The sequence below is a fragment of the Carettochelys insculpta genome, chromosome 5, assembly GCF_033958435.1.
Source record: "Carettochelys insculpta isolate YL-2023 chromosome 5, ASM3395843v1, whole genome shotgun sequence".
NCBI classification, from domain to species: domain Eukaryota; kingdom Metazoa; phylum Chordata; order Testudines; family Carettochelyidae; genus Carettochelys; species Carettochelys insculpta.
The window spans coordinates 38,121,924-38,137,516 of record NC_134141.1 but is presented as its reverse complement, the minus strand read 5'-3'; the positions used below and the strand labels follow the sequence as shown (position 1 = coordinate 38,137,516).

The 15,593-nt window shown below is 40.3% G+C and overlaps 1 protein-coding gene across 1 annotated transcript in view; it reads right to left on the bottom strand.

Annotated features, from left to right (window-relative positions):
- The window catches only part of FOCAD (focadhesin), a 165,944-nt gene that overhangs the window by 130,931 nt on the left and 19,420 nt on the right, over positions 1–15,593 (bottom strand). The window contains exon 5 of the mRNA XM_074994977.1: positions 14,027–14,131. Within this exon, the coding sequence (XP_074851078.1) occupies positions 14,027–14,131 (105 nt within the window). The remainder of the gene's footprint in view (positions 1–14,026; positions 14,132–15,593) is intronic.

Sequence of the window (15,593 nt, the reverse complement as noted above, 5' to 3'; positions counted from 1 at the left end):
AAACAAATCATTAGCAAAAATAGGGGGTAAATATTTGGAAGAATTATTTAAGGACCAAAAAAATAAAAAGGCCACCCACAAAACCTAGAGGTGACAATATTAAAAGCACATATCCTACACCTATTAACGTACAAATAGTAGCCAGACAAAAGTTCTCTTCTCCACATGAGCCAGCTGTCAGCAGTCTTTCAACAACACGGTGGCTGGGCAGAAGCTGCAGGTTTTCAAACTAGGTCATTAAAAAGTCTGCTGCTGCCTCTGTTGTTTGGTATATTACCAGTCTGGACACTTAACACTTTTATTTGTTCTACTCACAACAATGTCAGCTATAACTCTTCAAAGGGTCTTTGACAGCCAGAGAGTAAATGATTTTACAGCCACCCTTTTCCTATCAAGAAGGAAACAAAACCCTAGAGCCTCCTAAGAACCTTACAACATCCATGCGTTTACCTATTCCAGAATGAACTACCCTGGGATACACTGTGATATATCTATCAGGTAAGTTCTGTGCCACTCCACGTGATCTCTCTCACCCGCAAGAAATGGTTATAGATTCCTTCTGATGGTGCCCCACAGCAATGGAAATGTTTTTTGCAGCTAGGAGGAGGGATTGAAGACTGAAGCCTCTCTCTTGCACCCTGCAGAAGCCAACCCAAAACCACCTTGGGTGAGTGCTGGGAACCTGGATGAATCAGTGGGGACAAACGTTGGAAAGAGTTTGGAAAAATGTGGCATGGGAACTTGTTTGAGCAGAGGGACAAGGAACAGGTGAGTATAAACCTGAAATGCCCCTGGAAGCCTGTTATGACAGGTGTTGGAAGTGGGATGCATCTCCCCACTCCTGTCCCTGCTCATGACTACTCATCCCTTCAGCTTTTAAGCAGCTCTTTCCCGCTCCTCTTCCCCTCTGCCTGCCCCTGTTCCTTCCACCCAGCCCTCCCTAGGCTCAACCAACCCCATTCTGGTGGCAAGCCAGACTGGTAACACTGCTGCCTCATTCAGTAGGATATCTGGTGGCCAATAAAGCATATTTAGAGAAAAGAACAGTCTCCCTGCCCCAATTATTGGCATCTGGTACCATAAATTTCCCCTGCTCCCACACCATGATCAAAACAGGGAAGTTGCTGGAAAAGTCCTGCAGGACACATGAGATTAAGCAAGGCTGCAGGAATAAACGAGAAGCTGGGAATGCAGAAGTTTACACTCAATGCATGATACTTAGCAGTCTTGATGGGACTACATCTTAAATCTGGAAAGTCGCAACTGGTGCAGAATTCTGCCCTCAGTTTGTTAATAAACAGCGTTTCTTTCCACAACACATCAAGTGTAGGCTCTAAGATTTGCACTGCCTGTCAATTGTTTCTGGTGGATCTTAGGTAGGTGTGCACTATAAACACATTCTATAACCTGGGACTTGTCAAGCTAAGAGGCCATCTCTTTACCCGAGAAATAATATCATTAGCACATTCAGCAGGGGTGCCTGAGCTGGAGTTCCATTATAACAACTTTTGAATTCAGTAACTAACTAATCCCCTTTACACATAATAGCCTGGTAGCCAGGCAGACTTTTACAGAGCTACCACTCTGCTTTCTGTCACCAGAGGATAGTGCAGTCCAGTAGTTCTCTGTCGACAAAGCAAGTTGTGTGTAGCTGCAATCTGTCAACAGAGGTTCTGTTGAGATTTCTCTGTCAACAGTAACTTTGGTCAACAGATACTTCTAGTGTGGACATACCCTATGTACCTCAAGCTGGGTTTACACTTGCTCCCAACTTGGAAGGCAGCATGTTAATCAGGGCCAAGGGAGATTACTAATGAAGTGCTAATTTTCCCCCACAGAAACTTCGAAGCGTCATACTTCAAAATTCTGCGGAGTAAAGGCACTTCAAAGTGCTTGCAGCTACATGCATGCCAGCTCGTCAAAAGTTTAACACTTCAAAGTTGCCATGGGGGAAAATTAACCTAAGGAAGTGCTGCGTATTCACCACAGCACTTCATCAGTAATCTGCCATGGCCCTGATGACCATGCCCGCTTCGAAGTTGGGGGCAAGCGTAGACAAGCCCTCAATGTCTTCAGCTATAAAACAGAAGCTGTAAAGGAATCAGCATCCAGGACATTAACTACCATGCATCAGGTTGAGGTGGGGGAAAGTCTACCATTCTCGTGAATCTGAAGTCAACTGAATGGGAACAAAACATGTTTCCTGCCTATGCCATCAAAAGCAATTTGCATTAATATACAGAGCAGTATACCAAAATGAAAGCTGATCCTATATAAAGATGGCTGATGTGATGGGATGTTTGTACAATGTTCAGAGAATTCCTGCTCATCTGGTTATAATGAAAAATGACGAACTGTCCATGTTCTACCTCAAGTTTGGCACCAGATTTTTAGGGGACTTTTTTGCCTATGAGTTTTTCCCATACGCGCACACACATCCCTGTGCATACCCACAATACATCCATCCTCTTTCTTCCTACACCCTCTTTTACTGAAGTTTTGTTACCAGTTACTTCTGTACATGGACAGAAATAGTGCAAGTTTCCAAAGGGTAGTGAGAGCAGCAAGTTAGGAATTAGTTTGCTATGCTGGCACTGAAATCAGACAGGATCACAGACCCAGGAATATGAGATAGTACTCAGGATGTCAGATTAGGTCTATAATTTACCTCTGATGCACTGCTTCTGAAGAAGTGGGTCTGCATATATTCTGACATAAGGCAACTGCATAGTCATTCATAGTTTAACTATATTTTCTTCTTAACAAAGAATTTACTGAATAAGTTCCTGACCTTGCTACCAAGTCTCTTTTCCACACTGAAGTCAATGGGGACCTCAATGACTAGTGGCATGCCAAACATCAGATTCTGAAGTTATGCTGTTTTCAAGACCAAACAACAAAACATTTTCAACATAGGATTCTGATTCTATGTGCTCTTAAAGGTCAGACATCTGCACCAAATATCAAAATGGACCACAATATTTTATTCTGTCTTTAATCAAAGTGACTAAAATGAAACATGAAAGTATTCAGCCCCAAAGAATTCAACTTGGAAAAAGTCATAAATAGGAGAAAAGAAGAGTTGTGAGAAGAAATTGTTTTTCATTCTTAAATTCAGCTTTGTTAGCATAGTGCTATAATATCTGCAGTTCAAATTAAAAGAAAATGAAATGCAATTTTCTTGATTCTATTGGAAAAACATGCAACCAGATCCAATTGTAAATACATCCATTTAAAAATACAATAAAAAGATAACTTTTGATTTCATTGTTGCCTGCCATAAGAGTAATTTGTAACCTTCAGGTCACCTCCACCTTTTCATTACATCTCTGAACAGAGGAGAGATGCAGTTTGATTTATATGACTTCAGTGACTGTTTCAGAATCAACACAGTCTTCCTACCTGCTCTGAATTTTTATTTCAGAATGATAATTGGAAGCCAAAAAGAGATATTTGGGAAAGGGTGGGTAACAGCTTTCAACATTTTAATGCAACAAAAAAGCATAGTTACAGAAAACACAGATTTGACTAATCATTCGGTGAAACAAAATTAAGGAGCCTACATATTTGTATCATATTAAAAGCTACCAGCAGATACCACAAATAAGTTCTTCTATTATTTCCACCCCCTACTTTTTAAACAAGACTTGTACAAGTGATCTTGATCTCAAAATTTTATAGCCAATTTCCATCCTCTAGTCTGTTGACTTAGTTGCTGGAATTCTGTTCCTCTTAAATTTAAAATATATATATATATTTTAAAAAGTGCAGTAAATATATATATTTTTAAGAAGTGCAGTAATTGTAAAGATGTTTTTATATATAAATATACATATATAAAAAACATCTTTACAATTACTGCACTTTTCCCAGTACGGAGACCATGTAAAATATAAATCCAACAGAATAACGAAAAATGATTTTATTTGTACTTCAAGTTTATGTAGTAGTCAGAACAATAATAGATTGCATCTATCCATTGAAGATAGGACAAACTTGGCCGCCGAGTCACCTGGCTGCAAAATAAGACGCATAATATCGACAGCATGAGATAATGAATTTTTGAAGTATCACAACAAGTTCTCTCTCAATCACAAGGATAAGAAAGTTACTCTAAAATACACGCTTCATGCATTTCTCTGTCCTACCTTTATCATGCAGGTTACCAATACAGAAAGTCAATTTGTTCATATTAAAAAAAAATAAATAAAAACAAACCATGTTCTAAGATATTCAAAAAGTAAAATCTTTGATATCCAACAGCCTTGGGACCGAGAGGTTGCCAGATATTCAAATCTTCTGGATAACAGAGAGGTATACCTAGCAATTTATATCACTAAAGAAAAACAAGATTAGATATTAAGAAACAAGCAAAAATGTATGCAGAGTACTTTATTTACCAGCAACAGTAGTGTTGTACACTGTCAGCTTATACTGTATTTACTTGTATTTACTTTCGATATACTGTACTTATGGAAAACCTTAGCTAAAATGTACATATGGTTAAAATGCTGGTTATTTGAGAATGTCAGATATGAAGAGTTTATTGAATCTGAGAAATAGATCTCATCTACCGAATGTCCATTTATGAATGTTTCACGAAGTGTAAATGTGAAAGTGTAAACAGAATCCATGTTCGTTAAAATCCTCCCCTGCCACTAAAACTCACCCAGTCAGGCCTGAATTAACAAGTTCTGCAATATGAGCTGAAAGTCATCCCAGTGAGACTCTGCCAGTGCAGGGACATCCAACTCAGGTTCCAAAGCAGATTTCAATTTACAGAAAGCTGAACAACTATGCTTAAAATCCCAAAGACCCTACTGGTTTTAAAGTCAAAACATGTACTTAGTCATCTTAAATACGGTTTATGAACTTTAGGCACCTTTGTCAAAAAAGAATCTTGGTTTTGGTTTTTCTCTTTCATCAAAAGGACATGCTTGTCCAAAGAGACTAGGGAAGTCTACATATTTTGTTTAAAACCTTACTGAGAAGGACCAAGCAATTCCCACTTGTGATACCAGAGGGAAGGGTAAGGTATAAGAATCTAAGACTATGTCTACACAAGACATAGCAGTTGTCAGTTGATAAATTATTTTAGCTACGCCAATTGCATAGCTAAAATCATCTCTTCAGTCATGATCTTTCATGCCTGTCTTCACAGAAGAAAGTAGACAGAAGTGCTCCTCCCATTGACCTTCCTTAATCCTTGTGGCCCACAAGGAGCTACAGGATTGATGTTGACCCCCAGAAAGCGCCATTTTGTGCATGTGCAAAACGGTGCCCTGGAAGATCAACCATGAGCAGTTCTTCTGTGGTAACATAGAGGTAGGCTGAGTACTTGTATATTATCAGGGTGACCAAATGAACACCTCTCATACATCTGTCAGAATTCAGATTTTAAGGGTGATACAGCAAACTTAATTCTGCCTCAGCACAGGGCAAGGCAGGAAAGAAGGAGGACTAGATGGCCTCTTCCGATTCCTTCAAAACCCACCTATCTGTGATTTAAATAGCAAATCTCATTCATTTGTCCATCCCAGTAAAAACAGGCTGATTCATTTACAGCAGAATAGAGAACTGAGAGCGCCACACTGGCACAACCTCCCTAATAATTTTCCTCACAACACAGAAAAAATGGAAACACAAATAATTGGTGACCATGTTAAAACAGGAAGAAGAAAAAAAAAAGGGCCTCCAGGTTCTTCAATTTCTTTACAAGAATTCTTCATAGTGTGACATCACTATGATCAGCCATAAGAAGGTAGTTTTAGAAAATATCACTAAGCCCTAAATTTTATACCATTATTTCAAAAAGATGCCAGAAAAGATAACAATGGTCTATTTCATATTTTGGTTCATCAACCCTCCAATGATTTTTCATATTTAATATTTCTGCATCACTGACAATGCACTACAAGAATGTTGTTAAAGGAGGTTACCTTTCAGGAATTACTGGGTATACTCTTAGTTTTCTTTGGAAATTAAGTCTTATAACTGCTTCACATTAGCCTCAAATCCAACACAGTAAGTACAAGCTAGAAATACAGTATAGCACTTGACAAAGTTGAGCAACTAAAAACGCAACCTGACAAATCTTTAAATTTTAAAAAAAGGGTTTGTTCCTAATGTACAGAAGTGCTTTAGGCCAAAACCTAGATTCTGAACACCCTCAACTTGTGTGCACTCAAAAGGCAGATCCAATTTTTCTGGTTGAGTCTGCCTCTCCAAGAAATTAACTAGCAGCAACAACAGGCTATTGCACGATCCTGGCTGGGGCTACAAGGCTCGATTTGTCAGGATGCCTAGTTTCAATTCTTAATTACTTTCAACAGCTTTAAAATTACTTTTAAAACACCACCTGCCACATGTCTGTCAGCAGCAATAATTCTTTGGAAGCCCTTCCCTCCCCTGAGAGAGAGGCTCTACATTCTTGTAGCAACTCTAACCATCCCTTCTCACACTAATTTAAACCATCATACTTTTAACCAAAGAGGTTTCAAAGTTGGACAGCATCACTGTAAGGACAAAAACTGGGAACTGAGTGTTCTCCACATGCACTCAAAAATACTAATTACCACAAAGCTTCAAATTAATTTCCCAAGTTCTGCCACGTGTATCCCTATACAGCTCTCTCCTGATGGAAACTACTGTCAACAGCTTTCTTTTTTGTCATAAAAGTAGTTAGCACAGAATTACAGGCTTTAACAAAACCAAGATCCATGTCTGGGAAATCAAATATAATGGTGACCACTAGAAAGTCCACTTTTAGTCAGTGTTACTATACAGCTAGCTGAAATCTTAAGCATTCCCCTGTGCTAACACTACCATATATGTGTAGTAATTTTGAGGACCCAGGGACTATTTTTATATGGTTCTCACTTCAGCAAGAGAAAGGAAAGAATTTTATAGAAAAAAAAAAGCTGGGTTCAGTGATTTAGTATCACAAATGAGAAGAAGACAATCTAGGTTCTGTTTAGCTAATCACCACTAACACAGATCTCATCAAAGCATACAGGGACATAATAGGAACACAGTGTACTCACACACAAAAAAAAGCATAAAAGATCCTCCCAGACTGCACTTTTGATAGTTGCTGTCCTAGGTGGGATCAGTTTGGTGATTGACCTCCAACGAGCTTAATGGCAGGCCAGCAGCAATTCATTTCTACACCTAGGGCAAGTCCTGTGCAAAGAAGGCTAGACACTGTATCCTCAAAACAGGAAGACTTGATATCAGATCTTCAGCGGGAAGTCATTGTATGACCCAGGACATTCCACCAATAATGAATCTGTCCCAAGTTGGAGTTTTCCCAAAGAAAATCAGTCACAATTTCATCAACTCTATTCATTATAGGAGTGACGTGACATGGAGAGAGAGAGTATGAGTTCTAGTATATTCAAGTTTTTAAATATCATCACCAAGATCTTGAAGTAGTTCCAGCAGTAGATCAGAAGCTACTGAAGATTGATGTGCTGTATTCCTTTATATGCCCTACTGAGGAGATGAGATTCTATGTAATGTATCAACTGCAACTTCTCCTAGTCTTTGACAACATCCTCAGACAAAACATGCTACAGCAGGCCAACCTTTAAACAGCAATTGTGTGAATGACTGTGATAATATTTCCCTGTTCTAGCTCCAGAGAAGTGCAAAACAACAAACAAAAATCTATCCAAACCATCTGAAGCAGACTGCCAACATGAGTAACAAAAGGAGGAATTTGAGGGGAAGATACCAACGCCAACACTACTTCTGGTTACTTCACCTTACATCATTTCCTTCTCAACTACACTGTCAATTTTTTTCCTATCGAATTTCCAGTGGTACAACTGAATGGACTATGTAAACATCTTTCTAGCAGTACGAAGGACTCTCAATTCTTCTCTCTCTTACAAGAAAACTACAATCCACACATGAAAATCTATGTAGTCTCTATGAATCAGTGTCATATCAAAACTAACATTTAAAACATCATAAGGCACTTTTGTACTATGTTACATGGGTATTATCACTAGAGCCCTGAGACATCACAACCTCAGTTATACTCTGCCAACTTAAAGAACCTGTTAATTTCAGCTATTTCACAGCAGTTTTCACTTCTCATCCTACAACTGTCAGATGTTGGCAAAAAGGCACTTTTCCTATAGTCAAGAGGAAGATAAAACTATAAAATGCTCTGGGGGTCTGAAACCCATATAAAAGTACTATTGGAACACTCCTTAGGAGTGCTATGTTACTGAGGAAAGCATTCTTTCACTTATTAGTAAATGATCCAAAACATAACTCTAATAAATAGCATTGTCTATGAGTTTTAGTAAATAGCAAAAGCTTTAAATTAGGTTTGACAGAAACAGGTGAGCAAAGCCCAAAGGTTAAGGCAAAAGCATGGATACCTGGGATAAGAGTCAGAAACTGGGGATGAGATGGAGTGAAGCATTGGCTGGAACAACAGGGATAAAAGGACAGACAAGACAGAAATGGAATGGGGGGAATCAAATTAGCAGCTCAGATGTCTGCATACTAAATTGACAAAGTATGGGAATTAAGCAGGAAGAATGCATAATAATACTAGTAAATAAGCACAACTATTAAACGCCTGGCATCAGAGACTTGGTGGGATAACATGCAAAATTGGAATATTGGTATAGAAAGGTACAGCTTGCTCAGGACAGGCAGAGTTAAAGGAATAGGAGTTGCCTTGTACATTTAAAATGTATACCTACTTAGAAGTTGAGAGGGAAATAGGAAAACAGACATGTTAGGGAGTTTCTGGGTGCAGACAATGGGAGTTAAAAGAAATAAGGGTGATGTCATGACAGGGGATCTACTACTACTTCTTAACCAGGAATAAGAGGTGCATGAAGCTTCTTAAGCAACAGTATCGGAGGGGTAGCTGTGTTAGTCTGGATCTGTAACAGCAACAAAGGGTCCTGTGGCACCTTATAGACTAACAGAAAAGTTTTGAACATGAGCTTTCGTGAGCACAGACTCACTTCTTCAGATGCATCTGAAGAAGTGAGTCTGTGCTCACGAAAGCTCATGTTCAAAACTTTTCTGTTAGTCTATAAGGTGCCACAGGACCCTTCGTTGCTGCTTAAGCAACAGTGTCATCCAAAGAACAGGAAAGTTGGTGGTAATGAGGGACTTCGGGTATCCAGGTAGCTGCTCAGAAAGTAACACAGCAGGGTACAGATTATTGACACAATACCTGGAATTTATTGAAGATAATTTTTTATTTGAGAAAGTGGAGAACTTCAAAAGTTCAAGGCTGCTTGGGTGAAAGTGATCATGAAATGAGGAGTTCATGATTCTAAGGAACAGTAGGAGGGAGAACAGCAAACTAAAGACAATGGATTTAAAGAAGGCATATTAGCAACTTCAGGGAGTTGGTAGGTAAGATCACATGGGAAACAAGTCTAAAGCTATGTCTACACTATGAGATAAATTCAACTTCTAATAAATTCGATTTCTTAACTTCAATCTTATGAATTTAAATATAAGTGTCCACAAACGTTCTGGAAATTTGGTCCTCCGTTTTGAGTTTCTGCATCCCCATTACCTTATTCAAGTTCGACTGCATGAGCAATGCATTGTGGGTACCTATCCCACAGTGCCTTAGCCCCATTTGCTTGTGGGTGTTTGATCTCACTAGCCCAGAATGCAAAGCACTGTCCCAGAATCCACAGCACCTAGTAACCATGCAAAAACAAATGGGAAATCACACCATTTTCTCTGTCAGAGCACTAGGACACTCATGGATCCTCAAAGGCTTCAAGTCATTGCACACAGCGTTACAGCAACTTCACAGACTGTCGTGCAATTTTTCTGTTGATTAGAAATGAGATGATGGTTGAGTATGATGATGGTGGTGAAGGTTTTGTAGAGGAGATGTTTCTATGGTGGTCCAAGAACTCACAACTGCTGACTGTCCTGAATGCATTGCTGACAGTGGAGCAGCGGATTTGGACTCGTGGGACCAGCACACACTGGTGGGACCACATCTTTCTGGAGTCCTGGGATGACGACCAGTGGCTGCAGAACTTTTGTATGCACATGTCCACTTTTATGGTACTTTGTCACATGCTGACACCTACTCTGAAGCACAGCAACACAAAAATGGGGCTAGCTTTAACACTTCAGAAATGAGTGGCAATCACTCTATGGAAGTTTGCATTGCCCCACAGCTACCCATCAGTGGCAAATCAATTCAGGGTGGGCAGATCTACGGTGGGGGCTGTGGTGATGCAGGTAGCCAGTGCAATCTATTGGCAACTCTTCAGGAAGACCGTGACCCTGTGAGATGTACAGGCAATAGATGGCACACACATCCCCATCATGGCTGTTCTGGTTATAATCAGCACACAGGATCTTTTGAGAGGGACAAGGCAAGAACACCGCATTTGTTGAAAATACTGTACCATTATATTATATGCATATAATATACATATAGTTTACTCAGAGGCGTGCGTGCACACACGCAACTTGTGGTTGCTTATAGTTACCAAAGGTTGCTGACTCTAAGCCATTGGCCAGATGGATTAGAGGTGAGTGTGGAGCCAGGTTCTGTTGATCCGGATCAATGCTCCGATATTGACAAGACAAGAAGAGGAACCCAGCTCTGTAGTGGTGCACATATGTTTTATAGCTTTTAGTTCATAGTTCTGGTTCTGCCCCACTGCCCCAGGCACAATGACTCACCAGTCAATGGCAGATGGGTTTGATCCTTTCTCACTGCCCAGATTTCTGTGTGACTCATGACCTACAGATGGGACTTAATCTTCCTCTCTGGGTGGGTCACTGCTGTAGAGTCCAGTTGTTATTGCTCTTCAGCCTCTAAGCCTTTGTTGTCCACACAGGCTGGTTCCAGAGGGCAACTCTTTAAGCATCCACATTCACACTTCCAGGTGGCTCACACACACCCATTCTCACAGACAGCACAAGGTTTACAGGGTCATACAAGAGTAAAATGGAGTTTTGGTACAATATGGAATCTGGTACAAAGTGTCTTATGAATATAAAATAACCAGTATAAAGGATAATATGAAGGTAAAAAGTAGTATAAAATAACAAATCTAAAGAATAATACAAAAGTCTGTAGCCTATCAAAAAGATAACAGAGTAATACAGGGTGATACCAAGATAGATAGGAATATAAAGTTATATTAAAATATACCTAGCCATTTAGGGTTGCTACATGGCCTCCGACCACCCAACCTCTGAGTATATGAACAGAAAGGAGTACTTCTCCGTGGCTTTTCAGGCATTGGTAGATCACAAAGGTCGCTTCACCAACATCAGTTTGGCATGGTTGAGGAAGGTTCACAATATGCGCATCTTCAAAAATTCTAGGCTGTACTCAAAGCTCATGGATGGGATTATCTTCCCAGACCAGAAAAATCAAGAATGGCGATGTGGAGATGACTATTATAATATTGGGCGACCCCAATATTATGCTTTACTCCCTTGCTTTATGGAACCCTACACAGGAGCCATGGACCACAGCAAAGAAAACTTCAGTCAGAGACTCAGCAAGCACAGAATGGTAGCTGAATGCACCTTTGACTGTTTAAAAGTGAGGCTGAGATGCTTATTGGCCCCTTTGGACCTTTATGAAACTGATGTCCCCATAGTGGTTACAGCTTGCATTATTTTGCATAACATTTGTGAATCCAGGTGTGAGAACTTCCTGAATGCCTACAATATCAAGGCTGAGGCCATAGGCGGGACTTACTCGCAGCTGCCTACACGGCCACTCACCAATAACCATGTGGAGGCAGTGGCAATCGGGGACACTTTTAAAAAATTGCTTCATGAACGATCTGCCATGCATATGACAGCAACATACTTCTCTGTTGTAATAACAAGAAACCCCTGCTCACCAAACAAATTTGTCCTCCCCACCAAATGTGAACCAATACATCAGACTGCGTCTTACATGAATGCTTTTACTTGGTGAGACGGGGTTAAGCTGCAGGCAGAAGAATGGATGTGGAGGGAGGATTATTTTCATAAAAAAGGGCAGCTGTGCTATCAGCCCTCCTCACCCCACCCAGGTGCCTCTGCCATCAGTCCTCTGCAGATCTTGGTGTAGCAGCGACCAGCTGTGCTCTTGGACTTCTCCACCCCACACCCAGTTCCCCACAATGATTTGTGCACCTACCAATCATGCATGCCAAAAATATATATATCACACCAAGCTCAAAAGAATAAGTTCATTTTGTGGGGAGGAGAGGTTAAAGCTGCAGTGAAAAGAAGCACGGCCAAGGGTGGTAGAATAGTATTTTGCAGTGGCTCTTTGGGTCAGAGCCCTTGGGGCTGTAGTGGCAGGCTGCCTTTGTCCTCCCTCCTCACGTTCGGGGACTGTGCTAACAGGGGTAGGCGACTTGTCAGCAGGGACGCCCAACTGCTGCATTGGGAGCCCCTCTGCAGCTCCAGCATGGAGTGCAGGACCTCCGTTTGGTCGCTCACTGCCATTGTGAGGTTTACTGCGTCCTCCCTCTAGTTTGCTGCTTGCTCTCTCTGGAAGTCAAGCACACTCTTGCTGCCACCGTGCTGTCTCCCTTTTCATGTCACTGGTTCCTGCTTCAGACCACCTCATGTGCTGCAGAATCAGATCCTGCTTGTACCTTTTGCACTTCCTCACCCTGTCTCCCATGCCGGGCATAACAGCTGTAAAGTAAAGCTTAAAATTGAAATAAAATTCACACTAAGCCCTCACCCACGGAATGAACGGGTCTCTGTCTTTGCTGTCAGAAAAGTTTCTTTTTGCAAGGCCACTTAAGGCTTATTAAAGATGGGATTCAAAGAGTGCATTGCACAAGCCACCAATTACCACTATTTATCCAAAACATTTCATTATGGCCATGGTAAGCTATTGTCCACTCTCCTTAAACAATGAGGATGTCTTCAAGTCAGCAGAGCTAGATGAAATGCATCCTAGACTACTAAAAGAACTAACTGAGGAGATAACAAAGGCATCAGCTATTACCTTTGAGAAGTAAGAGTAGAGCAACAAAAATGTCTAAAGGTCTAGAAAATGTGACCAAGGAGGAAAGACAAAAGGAATTGGGGGGTTGTGTGGAAAAGAGAAAAATAAGAGGGGCATGATAACAGCTTTCAAGTACCTAAAAGGTTGTTACAAAGAGGCAGGAGAAAAATTATTCTCCTTAATCTCTGACAGGACAAGAAGCAATGGGTTTAAAGTGCAGCAAGGGAAGTTTAGGTTGGACATTAGGAGAAACACCCTGACAGTCAGGGCTGTTAAGCACAGGAATAAATTAACTCAGGAGGTTGTGGAATTTCCTTCATTGGAGATTTTCAAAAGCAAGTTAGACAAACCCCTGTCTAAGAAAGTCCAGATGGTGCTTGGTCCTGCCATGAGTGCACAGGGCTTCACCTCACAAGGTTTCGTCCTTTTCCTATGATTCTATAGTTACTGTAACACAACATTCAGTATTCTTCCATCATATTATTAATCTTTAATGCTTATTAGTATTTCATGTATGTATCAGATAAGCAGAGTCTTGATGATAACTCTAGTAACTCCATGCAACTATTATTATTGTGGGACGATGTTCCAGAGGATCTATAGATATCAGTTCTGTCAGTAAAAGAGGACACAGATGCTGGCTCTGGTATCTTTAATGGCTTAGTGGATGTCAAATGAGTTCTTCTCCATGATTCTCTCAGATATTGAACTCCTCTTTTAAGCACATCCTATTCTTTTAGTGATTACTAGGCACTTCTTACATTAAGCTAAGTAAGGTTTCTATTGTGCTTCCTCCATTTAGAGGAAGGGGCTCATGTTTTTTAAAGACTCTGACTAAGTGTTAAAACCTTTGCTTCTAGTATGATTACTAGTCATTAACTAAATGTGAAGTCTCCTTTAAACTCAGTGGTGAACAGGCTGTTTTTGCATAAAAAGGTCCTCAATAAAATAAGTTAGCAGATACTTGTTTGTGTAAGGTTTAGTCATTTAGAAATGGTGATTATTAAAACGCAACCACGCCACACACATGAATCTCACCTGATGGAATACAAATCCCGAACAGCTTCATCTCCACTTTTTCCCATTGTAAGGGCCTGCATCTGCAGTAACTTCCCAATAATTTTTACCAAACCATGTACATTCCTGTTGAAACAAAATGAATACAGAACATAACTATCTACAGGACAGAGTATTGACTGACCTTTTGGGAGAAGTATGATCTAGTAATTCAACCACAAAATTGAAGTCGCAGATCTCCTGAGTTCTACTCCCTGAGCTGACAGACACAGGCTTGAAGGCAAGTCATTTAACCTACATGCAAAAGAGATTCTTTTTTTTAACCTGTAAGGAGAATTAATGGACAATCCATGTCTATGAAGCATTCTGAAGATGAATACTCTTCTAAAAGCAACAATTTAATTTACTCTATTGTAGTAATTTTATCATGTTAAAACCAACTGACAGACTGTGTGATGGGGCACACCAGCCCTGCACTGGCACTGAGAAGGGTAATAGACTACAAGAATTACAGTATGCAGAGATTTTTACCAAGCAACTCTGATTATCAACTGTCCTGCATCTAAATTACCATGATTTCAAGAGTCCATTAGCTGAATTCCATAGAGGGGCAATCTTGAGTGTTTTGTTTATTATATAGTGTCTTGCATGGTGACAAGTATCAGAGGAGTAGTTGTGTTAGTCTATATCCACCACAACAACGAGCAGTCCTGTGACACCTGATAGACCAATAGATATTTTGGAGCATAAGCTTATTGGGTCTATCAAGTGCCACAGGACTTCTCATTGTTTCTGTTTATTATATTTTGTTGTAATAATTATAACAGAGCTTTCAAAACCAGAACAGACTAGGGCCAACCTGATTCTATCTCAAGTAAACAGAATAGATTTTAATAAATCGGGGGGAGGGGGAAAATGGGACGATTATCCATTTTTAAGCTGAATAACCAGTGCTTCCAGGTGCTCTGATTACATCTTCAAAGTTTCATGCTAGGTTTTACCCCTATCTTATTTCAGTTATGACAAAATGAGTAAATATCCACCCGCAAAAAGAGAAGGGACACCAACACCTCACAGGAATTAAAAACCTAACAGAAAGAGATAAGGAATACATGACAAGAAGACATAGGGAAAAATTTCTTTAAACAATAGAAGGAGTGGGCAGGAGAAGAAAAGGCATAAAAATGTGTGGCTGTGGCTTTTTACCACTGGGAGCAGTGTATCTAAGCAAGTCACTTAACCTGTATCACAGGTTTACCCTCTGAGAGACAGAAACAAGCACAAGCACTGAACACAAGGGAAATTTACCTCATCAGATTCTGATCACACTTACACAGTGCTCAAGCACAGCTCTCAAACATGCCTTTAAAAAAAGGCAATTCAACATTCTTATTCTTATTTTACAGATGTGAAAACACACACAATAACATTAAGGCTATGTCTACACCAGCCCAAAACTTCAAAATGGCCATGCAAATGGCCATTTCGAAGTTTACTAGCGAAGCGCTGAAATGCATATTCAGCGCCTCACTAGAATGCCGTCAGCCGCGGCACTTTGAAATTGATGCGGCTCGCCACCACATGGCTC